General features: G+C 43.2%; 1 protein-coding gene across 7 annotated transcripts in view; it reads right to left on the reverse strand.

Moving 5' to 3' along the window:
- Nucleotides 1-9605, reverse strand: part of LOC124187758 (glutamate receptor ionotropic, kainate 2) — an 89402-nt gene extending 79797 nt beyond the window's left edge. For all 7 annotated transcript variants that reach the window (XM_046579864.1, XM_046579871.1, XM_046579869.1 and 4 more), the window contains exons 1-2: nt 9188-9605; nt 5101-5544 (exon numbers count right to left, since the gene is read on the reverse strand). In XM_046579864.1, the coding sequence (XP_046435820.1) occupies nt 5101-5173 (73 nt within the window). In that variant the 5' untranslated portion in view covers nt 5174-5544; nt 9188-9605. The remainder of the gene's footprint in view (nt 1-5100; nt 5545-9187) is intronic.
- Nucleotides 9606-21905: the final 12300 nt, after the last annotated feature.

Consider the following 21905-nt stretch of genomic DNA (forward strand, 5'->3'; position numbering starts at 1 on the left):
GACCGTGCCTGGCCGGCCATTTTCAGGCCGAAACAAATCAGCGAAAGAAATAAGAAATCGGAAAAACAGAAATAACAAATATTCTGTCTGTAACGTTTTTATTTAAAATTCTCTGACGAAATATTTTGACCCGCTTAATCCACCATGGTCATGAAATCCAAATTAGAAGAGAAGTTCTCTGCCATAAATAGTGGAAGAATCAAAAAATCAGAAATTCGTTGAGGTAACCAAAAAGAACTTTCGCTGAAGTCTTTCTTGTTCAAGCTCGTGAGATATTTATTTATCAACACGTGTATCAAATGAATTTGTAATTACAGATTTATCAGAAAAAGGCTCAGGTGAAACGAATTGGTCTGGAATAATTATGTCGAGAAATGCCAGGCCCAGCTGTGAAATTACATTCTTGGACATCGCGTTGCGGAAAATCTGCTTAATAATTACCGTGAATTGTGCCAATCAATAGTGAACAGGGTTTGAAATTCAATCGTTCGTTAATTGAAATTTCAATGCTGTTGATATCGGAACACGTGTAACCACACAGAGGGTATGACCGACACGTTTCGCGAACACATTGATACCCTGGATATCATAAATACGTCCGATATAATCCGGCTTCTGCAAATCCCGGGGCACGCAGAGTTGGAGAATCTCTCGAATTCACAAATCACCTCTCCACGTTTGTCCTCCCGAGGGGGACGAAAAGCTCTGCACAGGTGGTGCCGAACGGAGGCGAGAAAATTCGAAGCTCGGCCGTCCCTCCGCCTCCCTTTTCACACCCACGTGACACGAGTCCTCGATTCTAATAACTGCAGCTTTCGATTTCGGTATTGTAAAGCGACAGGCAGCAGCCGCGAGGGCGATAACAGATATCGGTGTAATTCCGCAGCGTTTTGCACGCCGATTTCATCCTCCGTTCCTATACCTATAGGCAGATATACGTAGATACGTTACGTACGTGTGTACCTTGTACGTACACTCGTGAGACTAACCTACTTTTAGGAAGATATCAGTCGGCGGGAAAAGCCCTGGAGATTTACGACGGCGAGATGAAGTTGAGAAATATATTATGTATTATATACGTATACCTATGTATAAATATACGCGTACGTATTATATACATGTGAAAATAAAACGTAACAAGAGTGCAAAGTAAGTAAATGACGAAGGATTGGATCCCGAACAGCCGGCAGAGGATCAAACCCGCTTTGAAATTCTGTGAAACTGTCGTTTGAAGCTTTTAAAAAAGCTGTGATAATACACTTTCGGAGATACGCAATTTCTCTGAATAAATATAAAAATTTTCAAACTCTCTAAAAAATCGTGAACAGCCGCTTAATACTTTTATCCAACCACGGAACGCGAGGCGTAAAACTTTCCGGCCTGAACCGCATAGCCGTCGTGGTTTTGAGAAAGAAGGGGATCTGATATTTACTCGTTTATTTTCCGCCTCGTCCTGCATGCACCCCGTATCGGGAAATTGGTCAGAGGGATACATATGTACGGAATCTGATACAAAAACGCAGCTCGCGGAGTGGCGTTAAAAACCCTTTCGTCGTAACGCTAAGTTAATATTTTTGTCCCGGAATTTTTTCGCATCTACGAAGGTGCGAAAAAAGCCGGTAAATTTTTTTGTTCCAAAAATCTTCCCTACATATAGATGTATATGCAAAGGGAAGAGACGAGGAGATTTATTTTCTCTCTCCGTTATCTCGCGGACGAATCCTGCGGCTGCGGTGACGCTGAAAATTTTATGAAGGCCATTCCAAAACACGGTATCCGTGGGCAATTTTTTCGTTCCCCTATTTTTTTCCCTCCCCAGTTCGAGCGGAGCGCCGAAACCCCTGAATTCACCTACTAATTGCCTTCGTTATCAGGAAAGCACGTGATTGAAGGAACCTGCGGCGAGTCGTTCGGCCAAAATTTTATCACCGCGTGTGTACGTTACGGTTATTCTAACCGTAATTCCAGCTTGTTTCGAAACAAATAATTAACAAAAACGAGAGAGACCAAGTTTCGAATTCGATGAACAACGGCGATCACCGCCGAAGGGTTATTCCATTGTTTTTTTTAGTTCAAGTGCTTTTCCACCCAGGATTTTTGAATACAGATAGAGGAAAATTTGGAAATCCCGTAGTACTCGAAGGGTTTTAAAGGGCGGTTTGAAAAAACTCGTCGAGTACTTTAGCTTGTGATTTGTTTTTCTCGTACTTGGAAGCAAACAGATGTGTTACATTTTATATCAATTACGTTAACTACTGTCGCGTCAATGATATTTTTTACACTCGAATCTACAGCAAATTTGACAGATATTTACAAATCGGTAATTCGATCGACGTTGGCTCGGAAAATTCTATTCTCAAATTTTTCGTTACTCCTTTAAGGCTACCGCAGGACTTTTCCGAGATTTCGAGGATCTACCGAGGTGTGATAAGAAGATATCGCGGCATCGCGAGAACGACGAGATGAGCGCGAAATTCGAGAAGAATGAAGGAGAGCTGAAAGCCCGGGTGGACAAATAAAAGCAGAAATATCATTTCTCGCAAACTCGCGCAGGTCTCTCACTTTTCCGTTAACGACAGAGCTTCACAATTATTCCGTAAATTATACCGCGCTCATTTTTACTCTTTTCATCATTGCGTTTTTCATTTTCACATCATTTCTTTTTCATTTCGCAGGATCTTACACAATATTCCAAGAGTTTGTCGTAATAATTTTCACCAGTGCTTAGACGTAGATTTTGTGTAGCGCGAATTTTTAAATCCTTGTTCACTTCGAGCGAAATTCCTTATTCCTTTCACGCTGATTCCGTCAAAATTCAAAGGTCAATTGGAATGAGCCGATATCGCAGATGTGCCAACGCACGTACACTTAAGATATATAATATATATACAGTCACATACGTATATATACAGGCACGAATGATCGACCGTATTGAATTGAAATATACGGTAGAAGGGAATTTTTATTTATTTATTTACTTTTTTCCTATTTTTCTCTCAAGCCCCGAGGAAATATAAACATATTCTACACCTTTTTCCCCGTTTTCCCCGAGTTTTTCACCCTGGGGTTTTTCAAAGCGGCGGTCTTCGCGAAGCGAGAACTGCTTTTCGTTCAGGTGAAAGGTTCGGGAATCCCAGCAGATATACGGTATAAATAAACCTATGTACCATCGGCTGGTTTATTTCGGCGAAGACGAGCTCCTGGAGGAGTTCAGATTTCCCGACACGCACCTCGCGGGTCCGAGCTAAAATGACGCCCACCCGATTTATGCGCCCCCCTTTCCCAACGGAAGCCGCGCCGAACGGTTTATTCGACAAATATTGAGCGGGCACGTCAGGCACGGACGGTACTACATAAAAATACCGTGTATAACCGACCCTTAAGGATTCCGGTAACGTCGCTCATGCCCAGCTGTGCTTAAAGCAAAACTGCAACCCCTGACGCACGCTACGTGAAAACGAGATCGCGGACAATGGGAGGGAGAAACATCCGGTCGGATATGTCTATGGATATAAATATAAGTTCGCAGTATTCTTTCTACACTCGGCAGAGCTCTTCGCTTTTATCAGAAAATCCTGGTGTGGAAGACGGATAAAAATTTCATGCCAGACTCTCAAGGATCGTCGGATGTTGTACGTTTGTAAAAAAAAAAAAAAGAAAAAAAAATAAAACTCTGCGCCTATGAGAGATGGATTTTTAAAACGGTGTTGATGTTTCAAAAATTCAAGTTTCTTTACTCCAGTTTACGGTTTTGAATTTTTATCCACCTTGGGAAAGATAGTCTGTATTTTTGAAAACGTGATTATGACATTTGGGTGGATAACTTTATGTCCGGTTGTACAAGCATCGTGAAGTTTTTGAATCGAGGGGATATGATAAACATCGGAAAAATGATGACGACCAGGAAATTCTTGGTATGTTGAAGTATAGGATGAAGAGAGCTTTTGAAGAAGGGTGCTGCAAAAGAACATGCCGCACCTTCCTAGAGCTTCTAAGCATATTAAAATTCTTTGGTCCACGTTCCCGCGGCATATAAAACCTTAATGCCGTTAGTAGATAATAAAGATGGCAAAGTGTCTCTCGATTCGCTTCAAGATTTAATAATGACCGAGTCAGAGTCTTTTCTCCGTTCTTACAGCCTGCTGCTGGATTTTATACGCACGGCACCATAAGGATCGATACCTACATTAATTTAGGAAGAATTCGCGAGGCACACGTGCGTGGGCATTTTAATTCCCGCGTTTTCAGGACCCCGGAATTCAAATATCCCTTTCTCTTCGGTTTCGAATAGCATTGCTCCTTTTCTTCGTCGAAATCTCCAAACAAAAAAAATCGTCATATCGTATGTCCAAAACTAATGAAAGACGAATGTTCAATTCCGCGTATCTTGGGCTCACGTCTCAAACGCGTTGTGTAATGATCATATTTCTCGACACTGATGCCGTAGCGACTAATCAGCGGTTTTCAAATATTTCCTCCGTTACGTAACGGCTACGATTGAACTTCATTTTATATGTACATTTCATCGGGAAATCCGAGGAAAATAATTAACTCTAAAGCTTCAAAAGCGTTTGGAAATCCAGTCTTACCGTTTCTGTTTTTCAAAAATCATTATAACCGACGGCGCAATTATCTCGACGGTTATTATCGCCGAGCGTAAGAAATCCCGGATGCTGCACAGCTGCAGAGGTTCAAATTAATAGTAAGCTCGTCGCAAGGGACGGAGTATTGTGGCGTTTCTTTTATATCCGTGACCCCGTTGCCTCCTTATATTCGTTATATTCGCGAGTCAAGAGATGAGACCCGCGGTCGATGCTAAAAGGCGAGAATCGCGCAGTCGATATTATATTAAATAATAATTAGCCCAATTTTCATCGTCAAAGAAACGAGATTTTTCACTTTTTAATTATTTCTAAATCCAACCTTCGCGTTCAGAATATACTTCAACTTTTTATCAGCAGTGAAATCAGCCCCTAATTACGTTTATCTTGAGCTCCGATTTTCGCGCCCCTTTTCATCCCCAATTGCAAAGTTTTGCAAAATTGGAGAAATCTTTTACTCGCTTCCACCTGAGAATAAGAATTGAACAATTCAACTCACCGATTCTTATGACTGGAGGAAGCGACACGGCAGTTGTCACCAGAATAACGATGATGACGTACTGCAACGCCATTTTGTCCACTTGGTAGAATATCACAGAATTCGCGCACCGTCACTCGCGCCACCACTTAAGCTGCATCTTAAATCCCAGCCTCGGTTATTTCCGTTCGAAATAAAGGAACCGATAAAATTAAACCACGAAAGGAAACTGCGCACAAAACGTGAGAAAATTAAGAAACTCGGGAAGAATTTTTTTTTCTCGATAAAACCCGACAATTCGCATCACCAACACTTGAACTTCGAATGGCACATGCTTAAACCGTCGACTTTATTCCGTTGAAAACTAGACAACCGCACACACCGAGCATTGTTCCTTCTTTGGTGAAAAAGAACTTGGCATGCACCCTCGAAGACATTCACCCCGATTCCCGACGTCCGTCGCACCTGAAACAGGGTATAATTCATTTGAAAAAGAGCGAACGAAGTGAATGAGAAATAATGGGAGGAAGAAGCTGGGAAAAATAAAGGTATGGAAATGTATTAGCGAGTTGAATTAAAACAGCTGGCGAGGGGATCTTAGAGCCATTAGAGGAGCATATCCGCGTCTCGGAATTTCCATCGTTCCCGACTGATCTTCTATTTCAAACTTTCAAACAATGCGCCCTCCCCCCTCTTGCTATTTCCGATCATAGTGCATACCTCGTAAAATACAGATTTGCATACACGCAATTACGATTAAATTGGTAGAAAAATTACCGCGTAAGGAATTTTATATCGAAATACACAAAGCAGTGCATAATGCAAACCCACCGAAGCTGATAATATAAACCGTGGATTTTGCTGCACTCTTGTATAATTTACATGCGAAACGTGGACACAGAGTTGGGAAAAACCCCCTCCAGGGAAAAATGAATACAGTCGGACGGTGGGTATGAAAAACAAGTTAACAAAAAAATGCAAAAATCGTGTACGTCGCACGTGTGAATATAATTATTCAGCCCGTATGCAGGTATTCCGTAACAACAGTGACAAAAGCAAAAACAACGCGGCATCAACAACAACAACAACAACAACAACAACGACAGGGTGGCGTGTAATGAATAATATATTTCCGGTTTGGGACCGGTTGAATTTACACGACGAGCGGAGAAGTGCGGCCGGAAATTCTCTACTCGATCATTATTTTTTTCTTCGCGTATAAAATAGGGGCGAAAAGCGGGGAACTTCGCTCACCGCATGCTGAGGGAGTCGCTGACTATCGCAGTGGGCGTATTTAACAACCCCCTCGGGGGTGGTTCAAGTCGGAAAATGTATCCACGGGCCGAAAATACACGTGTATTTAATTACGATGACCAGGAACGAGACGACGCCTATTCTTTTCAACCCTCTCTTTCTCTTTTTTATCCAAATATCGCTCCATTAATCACATTTTGGCGTTGCATTATAATCCGCTCCGTATTATTATCATCTCGACCACAGCTGCGTAACTGTTAAGCTTTCATCCGCCATCGCTGATATAACGAGCCTTTGTCCGCCAAACCCCGACTCCCTCTGTTTATGCGTTTCAGTTTTCATCCCAACACCGCTGCTGGATCAGAATTTTATAAACGAAAAATATCATCGTTTCCGTAATTTATTCGCAGCGTCAGATATTTTGTTTAGATTATTTTTCAAATTTCAGATCGAAAGTGAGAATGTTTCGCAAAATATATGCCGGGTTTAAAAATGAATCGAATCATCAGTTATGTGCAATTTTTCGCATCAGAAACGGGAATTGTCACGTGGCGTACGGGATTCGCGTAGCGGTTTACATTTCATTACGTCATACGAGTTCTGAGCAAACATGTGTTGTTTGTTCGTTCACAACCGAACGCGTTCTATGCCATTCGATACATATGTTTGCGATATGACAACAGAACGAAATCTGCGTAGAAAATATATCCCGCATCCGCATATGCTTCTCCAATTGACGAATAAAAAGTAAGTCTAGCAAACGTGTCTAACCGTAAGTTTTTTCAGGCGTATAAAAATTTCGCAGATCGTCAATCTTTCCCCGATTAGCGAAGATTTTATCGGACCCTTCGATTTCCCGTTTCCACTATTCTCCTCATTCATCGGAGTCCGAAGAGTACCTTTGAGCAAGGTTCGCCAGGTCCAAATACTTAATCCCTGAGGATTTTCCGTTCGCGAATCGCGAAGAGATCGCGAATTGCACGGCAGGTACTTTTACAGTGAAACTTTTCGCCCGGCTTGCTAACAGTCGAATACGTGTGCCGAAGCGGCTCAAGTTCAAAGTTCCCTGGCAAAATAGGTATGCCAACATAAAAGGGCGGGAAACGGCGAACTGATATGTAAGGTACGTAATCAAACGGCACGCTTGAAGCATCTCGGCGAACGGGGGAAACAAACAACGAATGCGAGTTCGCGAGGGACGAGCAGGGGGCGAAGTTACCCCGTTCCTAAATTGGGTTAGTTGAAATCCCTTTACGGCAACTCTAATAGCGGGGGCGTGAGTGGCATGTAACTTGCCCTCAAGACCAGCCACCATCGGCCTTACGTACCGTCAGGGCACCCGACTCCCAACCAACCCCTTTGCCACTGGCCACTCGAACTTCTCTCGGCAGCAGCAGTACGCCGAAATCGAAAACCAGGCGTGGCGAAGAAATTGTCCAATTTTTTTGTTATCCAAATCACCTATTTTGCGCCCTATTTGTTCGAGAAGTTAATTCCAAGTTCATCCCTTATTGAATATCTCGAATTTTTAGAAAACATTGTTAGAAAACTGCCCCCAAACGATTTCGACGAGGGTATAAAAATTTTCCGAACTTTTTTCTCTTTCTAGTCGGTTGGATGTACTTTTTCTTTGCTTTCTCACGCCTCAGCTTTCCGGCGGCTTGACGCTTGAGGGAAGGCTTAGAGATAAAGAGGGTGAAAAAAGGAGAGGCCGAAGGTGTTCAAACCCTCGTAGAGAATTATGCAGCGTAAACACAAGGGAGTCGGTGCGTCTCGCACGGATAGACGCACACCAAGGCCCCCTAATTTTTGATATTAGGGGCATATTCAGGCGGCGCAACCGAAACAGCCTCTCCTTCGATATTGAATTTATGTTAGGCCAGCCTCGGGGCGGAAAAAATGCGCTCCCGAACCGAGAGGGTGGAGAGATTGACGGATTCTTCGAGACGTAACACTGGATTCCCCTTTTCTTATGGCTCCGATCGACGCGGCTTTCGGGCCCAGAAGTCCTATTTTCACGGGTGAAAAACTCGTGATTTTCAAAACACGGAACAAGGATCAGGGGCTGTTTTTTCGAGGTTCGCAACAACGCGAGAGCCAACGATTGATCCCCTCCCCTCTCGTTCGAACTTCGTATACCCGTTTCTATTCCCCCCTCCCTGACGCCCCTGTTCTTATTTTCTCTCGGAATTAGACCGGGTCGAGAAAAGCTTGACGGGGTTGTCGCTGGCCTTTGGGAAACTGGGGGAAATCTAATCTGGACCTCGTGTTGGGAAAAACTGCCGCCGCGTGCGCGTTCGCCAACCTCGCACGTACCAACACAAACTCAAAACGACACTTTGGAATCTTTTTTGGGCCAGTTTTTCGAGCCTTCGGAATCCACGCGTGTCCGCACGATTCATCCCTCCGGGATCGGACGAAACGCGCGTCTTCCGCGCCTCGGAACTCCGTTTTTCTTTTTTTTTTAATATCGTACCCGCTGCTGTTTTTTTCGACGTCTGCATCGGGGGAGAGAATTCGACGCGGGACTTCCTTCGGAGAGAAAAACACCGTCCCTGGGATGCACGTCATCCGAACAATGGACGGGAAAGTTGAAAGTTTCGAACGACTTTTTCAACCAGGGTATTATATGAATGTATAGTTCCTACAGAGTATCTCGTGTCTTACTCTCAGGCTTCTAGACCGCAAGTTTGTTCCTCGTCGAAACTTTTTTTTTTTTGTCCCCAATGCATCCGCCGGATTTAAGCAGTTGGATACATCGGCGGGGTTGTATAATTGCATAATTTCGTTCAGGCAATTGGAACGAGGGAGAAAAAAGTAGATCAAGAAAAAATAAATTTACCCTTTTACGTACTTATTTTCACACATATCCTCGTATCCTTGACACTGTAACGGCTGCACGCAGCCCTCCGTCTCGGTGGTTTTAAAAGTTTTAAAAACCGACAATCATTATATCCTCTCCCTCGAAACAAGATTTAGTAACAATTACGTAAGAATATTATCGAACATTACTGATTCAATTAGTCGCATAAAACGCGCGCTTGTGTTGCAATTTCCACATACTTGAAATCAACCAACTTCCAAGCATCAATCCGTACGAATTCCAAAAAATCTAAAAAGGTGTAACTTTCCCCCCTTCATATTTATTTGTTTATTTATTTATTTTTTCTTCTTCTCTTTCCTCGCCTCACTTCCGGTTCCTCGGCTCTCCCGATAACTGGGGGTGGCGAATACGCACCCTTGTCACCCTTTTTAAACACGCGTACCGTCGTTCGCGGGCGACGCGCGGTCACTGCTGCCTTCCCTCACCAACACGCGTTCACACCGACGCCCGGCGTCGGGACGCCTAACCCGCCTGCGCACCCCGACCGAGACTCGTTTCTGACTGCGTTTCGGCCTCGGGGGTGCGAGACTCTCCGCCTCTGGGTTAGTGGGCATCCGCGACCGCTGGACGCCAATATCCTGCGAGCAGAGAGATCCTTCGGTCTTTCCATTGCCGCTCGAACATTCTTATCTCAATTTTTTTCGAACCGTTTTTGCTACGGGAGAGTCCGGAGTTTGGATATTCTTCTTCGGGACGGTCGGGCCAAGGTTACGAAATTTGATTCTAACCAAACTTTGGTCGACTCGTCAACTTAAAAATCTGCCAATATTTGGATATGATTGAAAATGTTTTTTGCAACATCTGTAGCACAATTTTCAGCTCTACGACAACTTGTTAATTTGCTCTTTCGGTTCGATGAATATATAAAGCAGAAATCGTTGAATTCGATTTTTTGAACAAAGAAATTTTTAAACAGCTAAATATAAATACTAGAGAATTCAGCGATTCGTAGTTTTATTTATTTATTTTTGTTTACTTTTTCTTCTTCTTACCTCTTCAGCTCTGCAAAAATTTGCAAATTTAATTCTCGATTTTTATCGTCAGGCCAAAGTCCCTGAATTTTATTTTCACCCGCTCTGCTCCTTTCCTGATCTTAGGAATTCGGAAACCTCGATATGTACAATAAGCGCAGAATTTTCTTCAGCAAAATCTCATAAAAAAATGTATTGCTTTTTAGCTTTATGCAATTTCCAAGTGACGAAGAACCGTCCTACAACCGAAGTAAAGAACTCGAAGACGAAACCCGACGACCCGGCGACGCTGAAACGTCGTTGTCATTCCTTTATACCTACTTCCGCAGTTATTCTCGTTCTAGCACTTGATGAAAATGCTGCAACTAGACAGTAAACTTCCCCGCCACTGTGTATTTGCCCCATCAATTTTTACCCCTCTTTATATTACTCTTCTTCCGTTTCCTCAATTCCATCCCAGGTCGAGGGTATAAAACGACGGCGAGTCGATTTGCCACTCGGTAAATTTTTGCTAAATAATACGATAACTTGCGTAATAAAAATCCGAGCGACATTGATTTCCCTCTAATTGGTCCTTCACTTTTGAAAGTTTGATTAATTCAGCCTCGAATTCCGTACACAAAACTGAAAAAAAATTTCAAAAACTTTCGCGAAACTTCGTTTCATCGAAATCTACGCTGGTCCAAATCTCCGGCGATACTTTATCGGATAAAATCTAGCATCGATGGATCCGGGCGAGGATTAAGCGATCAAGAATGTATCTCGGATTCGCCGAGAACGGCGCGCGAATGATCTCTGAACGTGAAAATCCCCGACCCGGATGCTCTCTTTGTGGGCGATCAAGTAAGCATTGAACGCACCGACGAGTCGTCGCGATTTAGCGGCCCGAAAGTAATTCCGTCTCTGTCCCCCCCCCCCCCCCCCCCCCCCCTCTCAGCAGCATCCTCTCTCTGGAAATAATTAGCGGGGATTAAAGGCTGATTATTTATCCATTTGTCTATGCATTCGTTATTTCGCTCGAAATAATTCCGCGTTTCGCTTGCGCACCGGGTCAATTAACACGGTTGCGGTCTGCGTGACCCGAGTACAGTTTCTGTTGAAGGAGGAAGTCGAACCCTCCCGGCTATCCGGGGGGAAGCCGAAACAAAGTTCCGCCTCGGAGCTTCGCGGCTTCCCAACTTCAGCCCGCAAATTAAGGCTGTGTTAATTTTGGTTGGAACGGCGACAAAGCGACTGATAAAAACTCGAAATTAACAATAATTAAGACTCTCGCTATATCTCTCTTTCGCCGGCTCCGCGCTGCGTTTAATCGGGCTAATTTCCCGCGGCGGCAACTCGCCCGATGCATCTTTCTCATCTCGGCGTAACGCCTCGAGAAACATCTCGCGAATCTCAAATTATGCCCGAGAAAAAAAATAATCCAGAATCTACTTACCCGCGGATGAAATTTCACTCCGCTTTTTAGCGATGTTGTAAGTGGAAAGTTAGGAGAATTGAAATAAAAAGAACAGTCTAAACAATCACCGTTGATATTATTTTCGTTTTTGATCTTAATTTTGTTATGAGAATATCAGAATCGGATGAAAAACACCAGCGTTTCGTGACTCAGGTTTTTTTTTTACTGTTTCTTATAGATTTTTAATCGCTGAACAGGAGGAAATACTAAAAAGAAATTCATCACGCCAGGTTTTCTCTTGAACTCGTATTTGTAGTTTCATTTGGAGTGTAATAAAAATCTTATGCAAAATTGGTTTCTCACTTTCATTTAATATGTATTAGAGTGCGACTCGAGAATGAATACAAAGAGAATATAAGCCGAATGGAGGGAAAACAAGGGATGGAGATTCAGGAAAACAAGCGTCTTCGGAGAAGTATCAAAGAGAAGAAGAAACGGTTTCACAGGAAAAAAGAATGAACATGCAATGTTAAGTGCATTTCACTAAGAAATTGTTTGTTTAATTTTATAAAAAATATTGTTCAGTTCATCGTAATAAAATGGTGATTTTTTCATTATTGTTATGCTGTTTTTATGCAAACACCTTGTATTTTGCAATAATACCGTACGTAACGGAGGAAAATGGAAGTCATTTTTGGTTTCAGCACACTCGAAAACACAATATTTACCAAAAGCATCCCACGCAGCGGAAATAAAATATTTTTTTGCCGCCCCGCATAATTTCTAACTTACCGTTTCCGAAACCTTTCCTCAAATCGTTGCTACCTCAACCCTCCATAATTGTACGAATTTTTCTAAATTCATTTCTATCCACAGTAGATTCATCCGATTTCACCATCATTGGCACACAGTAATATGGCTGAAAATTTTTCCACGCTTCTTCGCTTTTCCCAACTTTTGCCTCGTCCTTAATCTCGAGGTATATTCCTTATTACATCCACTACAAAGCCTACTCGGCCTTTGTTCGGGTGGCGGAGGGGCAGGGCCGAGTATCGATTCCTCGACCGGTGGAATCGTGCCAAATAGTTTTGCAGGGTAGGGATTTTTCGCGTTCGAGCGGCAAGTGTCATCCTTGACATAATATCTCGGCGCGGAGTATAAGCCGTCTGGTCTACGATTTTTTCAGCCTATTTCTAACTTCCTTTTTTTACCTTCTTTTATTCCTTATTGCCTACTTCCCCTGGTCACGTGTACACGATAATACTTTCGGCGTAATAATTTATCCCCGAAAAACCAAGGGTTGTTCCGGCGGTCCAATTTTCGCAGTGGTTCTACATATTCGCAACCGTGCAAAAAAAAAAAAAAATCCTAGTCGATCGAACAGAATTAACGAATGAGAAAAGAAAAAAAGCGCAGTTCTTCAAGTATCACAACGGACGAGCTACAAAACGGATGAGATCCAGAGATAACGTAAAAATACATTCAGCTAGAATTGTTCACTTTGCAAAGCTGGTCTCGAGAAACCGAATTTTCACAACCAAGTTTAGAATTACAGAAATCTTATAAAAAAAATACTCATCGCGGCTTTTCATTCGAGTTTTGCACGTTAATTAATACCCAGATGTCACGCGGTGGGCAGTGTCATTAATCTCAAGGGTACTAATTAAGTAAGCGCAAAAACGGATCGGAAAACATAAGGGAGGCGTGTCGCATTTCCGCATGCTGAAGGCACTCGACTTCCGGTGTCTGGCGGCAGCGCTCGCCGTCTGCTGCATAAATGTGTTTGAGAGAGACGGACACACGTTACGAGGGATTCAAAATGGTCGCCGAGATGAATATCGCTGATGCATCGACGCGACGTTTCTAACGACGTTCATCGGTCACCGGTTTTTTTGTTCAACCGTTCTTTCAAGCCGAAACGCGATTAATTCCTCGGCTGATAATTCGAGTGAGAGATTTTACGATAGGTGCAGAAATTTTTTCGTCAAAAGAGGCGAAATCTCGAATAAATTAATCGGCGACACTCGGTTTTTTTCGCCGAATCACGCTCCGCGTAAAATTTTCACGCACGCTTAATTCGCTCCCTCCACAATTAGCCGACTAATTTTCGTTTCACTCAAGAGCTAATCCCTCGGCTGGGTGCGACGAGATATCTCGCGACCTGCTTATACTACTCGCCGGTTCACCGCGCTGATTTTACACCGCAAAATAGCTTCTATTTTGTGTATTATCTCGGTGCAGGCTTGCAGCGCTAAGCTCTGATGCGCTTGTGCTAACGGGCTGCTTTTTCATCCGCGTCATTTTTCATCCCATGTACGAATTGCGAATTCACATTCCCCGGTGCATAGCACGAAAGAGATCATTTTTTCGGCAGCTTTAAGATTCCCTCTTGTTCCGTAATATTAACAGACCAATGAACTTAATTTTCCCTTTTTTCCCACCATGCCTGACGATGTATCGTAACATCGTGCAGTTTCCGGTTGTAATTATACAGTCTTGCCAATTTCTGCAGTCTCGGTGACGGATTCCCGGGGTTCGAAACGTCCACTTCAGAATTCTATTATTTTCGGTCCAGTGATAAACGCATTTCGACGTACAGGATGTTTGCGATTTCCAGTAATTCAAATTGACGGTACCTAATCTTCGAGATTAAACATCGCAGAAATAAAGGACCGCAAAATTCTTATGGAAATTGTCGAATTGCCTGGAATTTCAGGATTTTATAGTACAGATGCTCCCGATAAAAAGTTCTCATGTACGCAAGCTCCAAAAATCAAAAGTTTCCGAGATACAGGCTTGGGAAGGGGGTGCATGGATTTTTGATAACTATGGATCACGTGATTTTTACGATGGAATCAGTTGCAGCTTCCTGCCTATCTTCGAGAATCGACCGTGCAGTTTTTTGAGTGATTTGTGCGATCTCAAGTCCCGTCGAAGCTTTGTAATTCACGAAAATGAGGAAATCCATAGATATCAAAAAATCTCAACACCTTTCTTCCGGCTCCTGTATCTCGGAAACTACTGACTTCTGGGACTATTGTCAATGAAAACTTTTGATCGGGAGGATGTGTACCACAACATACTGAAAATCGAGCCGATTCGACCCCAAGGCACTTTCCATAACGATTCTGCGAGGTAATTTTTCAGTATTTTCTGGCGGCGAAAAATCGAAAGACCGGATCCGAGTTCCGGCGTGAGTCGATCCAGGATGCGACGAAAATAGGCAGCGATTTCTAAAAAACAAGAGCCTCGCGTTATCGGTCGCGACTCGGCGATACCGACGCGTTGCACTTTTCCAATCGTGTCACAGATATTTGCGAGGCAGGGGAATTATAATCCGGTTATAGGCGAGTCGGGGCTGCGTTTCAGCCGGGCAGCGAAGCGTGCAGCACGCGTGGTCCACGCCTATAAGGCGTGCGGCGTGCAAGGTTAGGCGTCCCGACGCAGGATCAGCCCGACGCACACACACGATACGCCAAGCCGAGATTTCCGACTCCGTGTGCACGCTGGGTATCATTAAAGGTACCCACACGCGTCGCGAGTCTATCGTAGGTGTGCCGCACACCCTGCGAATACCAGGTGAAAGTGCAGCAACGCCGTAGAGCGTAGAGGACGCGGAGCGTGACGGTTACAGATACAGTCACGTTACAGGCCGAAGCTGCACGCGAAACGGCGAACGAACGCGTTATGCAAAGACGTCGTTGCTCCTTCCTTGCCGAAAAATTCGCCCGTTACACGTACGGTCCGTGCAGGTGGAAGCCGAGGCTCGTGCCGTTTTCACCGGAAACGCGCGATCCTCCCTCTCATTAATAGTCATTATACGAATAGAAATCCCATTATCATTCACGCGTGTGGGAATTCGGCCGAAAGTTCACTTCTCGTTCGAGTTGCCTGCTCGTGTTAGGAAGCGATTTTCGATTCGCTCGTAGAACTGGGTAACGCCGGTTGACGCCAACTTTGAAAAAAGTTTGATTTTTTAGAAACTAGAAGGATATTTCGGATTGTAAGAAAAATTACCCATTTTCTCGAACAATTATCGTAAATAAAAACTAAAAAACATCAGTTGAGCATTTAAATCACTTTTATACAAAAATGATGATTAATAATAAGCTGCAAATGTAAAAGAATTGATAAGCAAAGTTTAAAAATGAATATCTTCCGTATGGACTTTCTCGTATCAAACCCCAAACTTAATCTTCCATCATGCTCTCGTTATATTGTCCCAGATAACGTTAATAACGATAAAGTCAATCATATATCGGTGAAAACGTTTTTCCTTTTCTTCCTAACAAGCACTCGTATTAGCTATCAATTAAAAACTTCAAGAATTATTTATCAACGTAAGAAATATAAAAACAAACTTTATAAGTAACAAATAAAGGTATTGGTTATTATTCGATGTATAGAATCGAAATTTGTTTATCTCAATGAAAACTAAAAAAAAAAAAAGAAAAACGTTCTTTTGTTGACTTGCGTAATCCAATCGAAACTTACCTTCGAAACACGCGCTTGAACTGGCTCGAAACGTCAGGTTCTCGGTTACGAGACGCCACGTTTGCAGTTGTGCGATTTTCCGTGTTTTCGACGAATTCAAACACAGCATTGTTTTCCGTAACTGACTCGGGACTTAGTCGCGTAATTATATCAACTGCTTCGACTATTTACATTCGAACACACACACACAAGAGAGACGAGCAGCTAAACTTTCCTCGCGGAATTTCTCCGTCGTTCTGCCGCGTCTGTGTTTCAGCCGAAGCTTCGGTCGGTCGAACTCCGACCCTTTTGCCCGAGTTTGTTTTGATTTTCGGTATTGACACGCGAGCTCGCGTTCAATGTTTATCCGCGAGGTTGATGGGCGGACTTGCGTCGAAATTTCGATAACAGTGTAAGCCAGCCTCGATTTGCCGAAAGGTAATTCGTACGGTCCTTCTGTAAGTGCGGTTGTTCATTTTCCGGCGCAGTTTAAAAAATAAAAAGCTCCGTTTCGCTTTGGCGGCCAAGTTTTTCCAATTTGTCGAAGACAAACTGGTCCCACGTCGCGTTTAAGCTTTCGCAGTGCCAAGGAGAGTTCGTTTGAAATTCGCAGGCCGGGAAGGAGTTAACGAGAAGCGGTAAAATCACCGGTTGTATTCACCGTACACACATACCTCAGGTACGTACTTTACGCCCCAAGCCGAGAGGGACGGGGGGCGAAGCGAAATGTCCATGAGAAGCGGTGAAATTAACCGGGCCCCGTTAGCGAAACCTAATGTTGATTACGAGGGCGGACATTCCGGGGTTCTTAATTAAGGGAGCGTTCGTTCGGTGTCCGCGTCTCTATTAGCCTTGTTCTAGAGATATATAACCCTATACCCTGTACCTGACTTTTTGGCCCTCCGAAAGCTGAGAGAACCGCCCCTCGTTGAACTTGGACGTTTTTTTCATCCCCGTTCGTTCGTTCCTTCGTTTTTTTTTGTCTACCCCAGACTCACCTCGAATAACGCACCTTTCCGTTAAGCTCTGCAGACTTCTCTAGTACAATTAGCCACCCTCGTTGTCAGCTTGATTTCAGCCCGTATATCAGAGCTTTCGTTTACCCGCAGAGTTCCATCTTCCATTGTTTCCATTGTTGTTTGCGATTGTTCTAATCGAGCGTGGAGCGTAACATTTATTTACAAAGCACTCGAGTTAAAGCTCGACGTCGGCGGAAGAAAATACAAGTTAACAGTGAAACCGAGTCGGCCTCTGTTTACGACTTATCCTAGGTACAGAAATAAATCAGAATTTAATCCAGGGATTTTTCCTTCTTTCTCCGCGATTATACGTCGATCACGTGTCGTGATAAATATATTTCCAGGCGCATGTAACAGGTCCAAGGAATGTCTGGCTCGGGCTTGCACGATTCGCTCCGCAGTTGGTTGGTATACCTTGCCTTACAACCGGGAAACCTTGATCGCTCCATGGGTGTGTCCGTGTCGACCTCTTCCTCCTCGGCCAGATCTCCTCGGCTATATAAACTCTCCCGCTCATTTCCACGCTGCCATTTCAATTCAACGCGCTATTAGCTCCGTCGCTTGGTTCGCAAGATCATTTTTTTTATTATCTTTTTTATTTTAATACCATCATCGGTTAGAGATTTACGTTCAAATTTCCCGCGTACGGAACAAAGTTCTTCCCCTGCATATTACCATTAGAATAATTATAATTATCATGTCAAGTATTGAAAAATTCTATCACTCTGAATCTTCTAAAATCGTTCCATGCCAAGTAGATCAGGGGGAATTTGTGGGTCGTAGGTGACGCCTTCGGGATCCACCGAGGCACAGATGCTCCTGTTTATCCGCGTATACATCCCTCCACCCCCACCGTCGCTCGATCGTTGCTGATTTAACAGGAAATTGACGTTCCACTCCCCGTCTTGACTGTACTAATTGTGAGGCAACCATCCTGCACCCCAAACTTCCGACAGTAAATTGTCGGTGGGATTGATTGCGTTACCTTCTCGATACCTTGTCAAGCCTAATTACTTACGAGGTATATGTATATTAGGAATAATCGCTGTGAAATAATTCATTAATTAATTGGACGGTGAAGTTGAGTAAACAATGTTCACGCTGATATTCCATTATAATTATTGCCGTTTATAATTTCAGGCTGTAGTTTCACGTGAATGCAATACACTTGAAGATACGTTTGAGAAAAATTATCGAACAAAATTATCAAACTAGTGAACAAGGGTCAATTAATTCTCGATGCAAAGGTATAATTAATTTCGATTTCAAGATGGGGTTGGAATAAAATTCAAGCCAAACGATTAGGGGTCTTAAATGGAATAAAAATAAAAGATATTTATCCTGTATCGAAAATCGAAGCTGAGGCCAAAATCTGCAAGAGAATTCCAGTATCAAAAAGTTTCAATTTCTCTTGCAGAATCGTTTCCGCGAATATACGAAAAATTGCTTGAATAAATTTGAGACGCGAATAAAAATGTGCCTTAAGCGTTCCAGTTTATCACATTGAAAACCAATATTAGACGTATCTATCTTACTCTGTGTATTATATACTTTGAATAAAACAGATTCGCCGCGTCATTTCATTGTGGGAGAAAACATCGAACACGGGTAAGCACTTTCTGGGTGGATGAAATTTGACCGAAAACCCATTTGTCAATTCGTCGCGTTCCAACAACGTATAATGTCTACTTACGGGCGTTGTACGAGTAAAGTTACCCCAGGGCGCGAGTTTGCAAGAGGTTGATCATTCGACCTCGGGTCGGTTAAAAATACTCGCAAAATTTTTCTCCCCGCTTGAACCTCCTCTGTTCGAGGGAAAACCGAACGGCCAGCTCGTTTCTCGCATGAATTTTCGGAGAAAATAGGGGGAGGGGTTGAAGTTCCAAATTTGAAAATTTCCAAATGTGCCCAACTCCGAATTATTTGGTGGCGAAACTTGAAGTGAAGAAATCAAACTTCGAAGAAACAACAAAGTTTCGAATGGTCGGAAAGTCGAAGACTCAAAGTGCTGAGTTACAAGATTCCAAAAATTCAAGTTCCGATTGAGCAAAATTCCGAAAAATAGAATATACCCACAGAGCGTAATTCATTCAATAAGTGGGTGTAAAAAATTAGAAAAATCGAAAATCAGAATGACCAGGATTCAGAACGTAAAAATATAAATAGTCCGAAACAATGAAAGATCAGAGTGGTAAAATTTAACCAAGTCAGAAATTAACATTTAACTGAAGACCTTCGATCACTCGGAATTTCGATATTTCAGATTTTAAAATTTTCTCAATTTCGCACTTTCGGAACTTTGACTCGACGGATTTACTCCCTTTCGGCATTTTATCTTTTCAGAACTTTGAGCCTCGGGTTTCGTACCATTCGAAATTTTGATATTTCGTCAAAGCTTGATGTTTTTGCTTCAAGTATCATCACGAAAAAGTTCGGAATTCGACGCTTGGGAACTTTTGAAATTCAGAATTTCAACTCCGCCCCGAAAATAGGAAAAAGACGAAAGAATAATACAAAGGGATTTTTCACCCTTTCCTCGTTGAAAAGTTCTTTCCGCACCCCGTATTTCCGCGCCTAATCGCTCGCAACGACGGTTATTATGCACAATTAGTGCACCGCGCGATCCGCAATCGAGAGACACCGATCTGGTTTATACATATATCCATCCGCGCCGCTGTGCCGCACAGTTGCCGCTGATTTATCGGGTGAAATTCAAACTTGCGGACGGTGCAAAGAATTCTTGTTAGAAAGCTGATATAGCCTAGTTTAAATTACGCGTGATCGCGCCATACGCGTGCGACCAAAGCCCGCTTGACTTCTATTAGCTTGTGGGCAACAATCCGTTATCTCAGCCTCTCGCCGATTATACGTACGATCTATTAACACGCGGCTGCAATAAACTTCGCCGATCGAAAAATCCTTTAACGGAATCCTAGAACTCTTTGACCCATTTTTTTTTTCTTCCCATAGGAGTAAAATTGCTCTTAAAATATGTAATAACAACTGATCAGCTGTTGCGTGCTTCATCGATCTGTAAAATGAGGTAATTCAGCACTGTTAAAAATTTCTATACGCAAGTTCCTGTACTGTATCGAAAGTTTTAATCGGACACGAAACAGTGAATCCACCATACATTTATCGTGTCTTCAGTTTACAAATGCAACAAATTTATTACACGACGTAGTAAATTCGAATTACTTTTTTGTGTTTTTACTATAAACTTGAGTGAAATAAAAAGAATGTTATTGTAAATTTAAGACAAATATACAGTAATTTACGTCGCTGCGCCGAATTTGTAAAATTTGTAAATTACCAACTCTTTTGCGCAATAAATATCTTTTCATTCCTTGTTTCGCGACTGCGGAGTATCAACTGCACAGGTAACGGAAACGACGAGAGATCCGAGATTAACAGATTGAGCGCATCGCGTTATGAAGGATTTGCAACTCGCGGAGCCCTTTGAAGCTCGAAGCATCGCATAAGGGCCGAGTCCTCGTAGTCTGAAAGGACCTTCACTCCTGGCTGATTAAATTCTGTCTAGTAACGTATACGATTGTGACGATAGTAGTTTCCCATGATTAATCAAAGTCGGTCCAGCAGCTTTCCGAGGACGCAATTGCTCCGAGATGAAAATAGTGAATTTCGCTCGTTACTCCGCAGTATCTGCGCCGAGTTAAAATAAGATACCGACTCGCGTCAGGTTGTATCAGCTGTGAATACCTGTTAGGCGCGAGTTGAATGGCACTAGAAAATATCTCGTCGACATTATGTTGGTAAACGGGTGTAGGTACAACGGCTATTCTCGATTTACGATCGTCGAGGTAAATCCTTTCTTCTCTTCATCCCCACCGCGTGGAAGGTGGATCGAGGAGGCGATAAATACGCGCGTCGATTAAACTTCGGATTCCTCCTGCACCGCTCCTCGTTTTAAGATCAGTACAATTTCTTCACATCGTGCATGCGGGCTGACCTTTACCGAGGATCCACGTTGTAGGATCATGGGAATCGCGCGGCTTTTATTGCGTACGATTTTCCGCGGGAGGATTCTGGCTCCTTTCGATTACCATCGACTTACAGGACAGGCTAACAGGCCGGCTGATTTGCGCAACTCGTGCAGCTATCTAACAGCTGCCCTATTAATTATTCCGCGACTGCAAGGTTGCTCCGAGTCCGTTCTATCACCGATAAGAAAAGTCCTCCACGCACACACACACGCACACACATAAGCACGCGCAAATTAAACTCAGGTGCAGTAAAATCCGAGAAGGAAATCGGCAGGTGTCGTTACATTTTAACTTGTTTCGTTTTATTTTCAAACGTTTCCAACTCCGACGAATGGGGCAAAATTGCGTTCAAGACAAGGAGAATTACGCCAATTTTCATACTCTATCGTCTTAGCAATTTTCCAGATGCATTCGCAGATATGCAGCAGCTGGCTTAACGCAGGCTCCGTCCACTTCCAGAGCTGTAATGATCGGGGAATCGATCGTTGTTTCGAGTAATCGAGTAGTCGGAATATCGGTATGAGTTTCGCTTCCGGCTGATGCTTTCCGTAGGTAAAGCGTCGCTTATGATCGTCACCGGCGATGATGGCGCGTCTCCTGCTTCCGAACCGTGCAATAATAACGAGCACCGATAATGACAGTGATATCGGTGACGTAATCATCGGCTCGTCATAAACGCGCTTCGTGTTGCAGTTTCCGAGTCTTGAGCAACGTGCTTCCATCCTCCTCGTAAACCGTCACGATATCACGTTGCAAGTACCGAGAGCTTTAGGCGTTTTCGACAAATTTTTTACGCCCGTTTTTCGAGGGGATGAAATTCCCACG

This window comes from Neodiprion fabricii, chromosome 1 (assembly GCF_021155785.1).
Source record: "Neodiprion fabricii isolate iyNeoFabr1 chromosome 1, iyNeoFabr1.1, whole genome shotgun sequence".
In the NCBI taxonomy this organism is placed as follows: domain Eukaryota; kingdom Metazoa; phylum Arthropoda; class Insecta; order Hymenoptera; family Diprionidae; genus Neodiprion; species Neodiprion fabricii.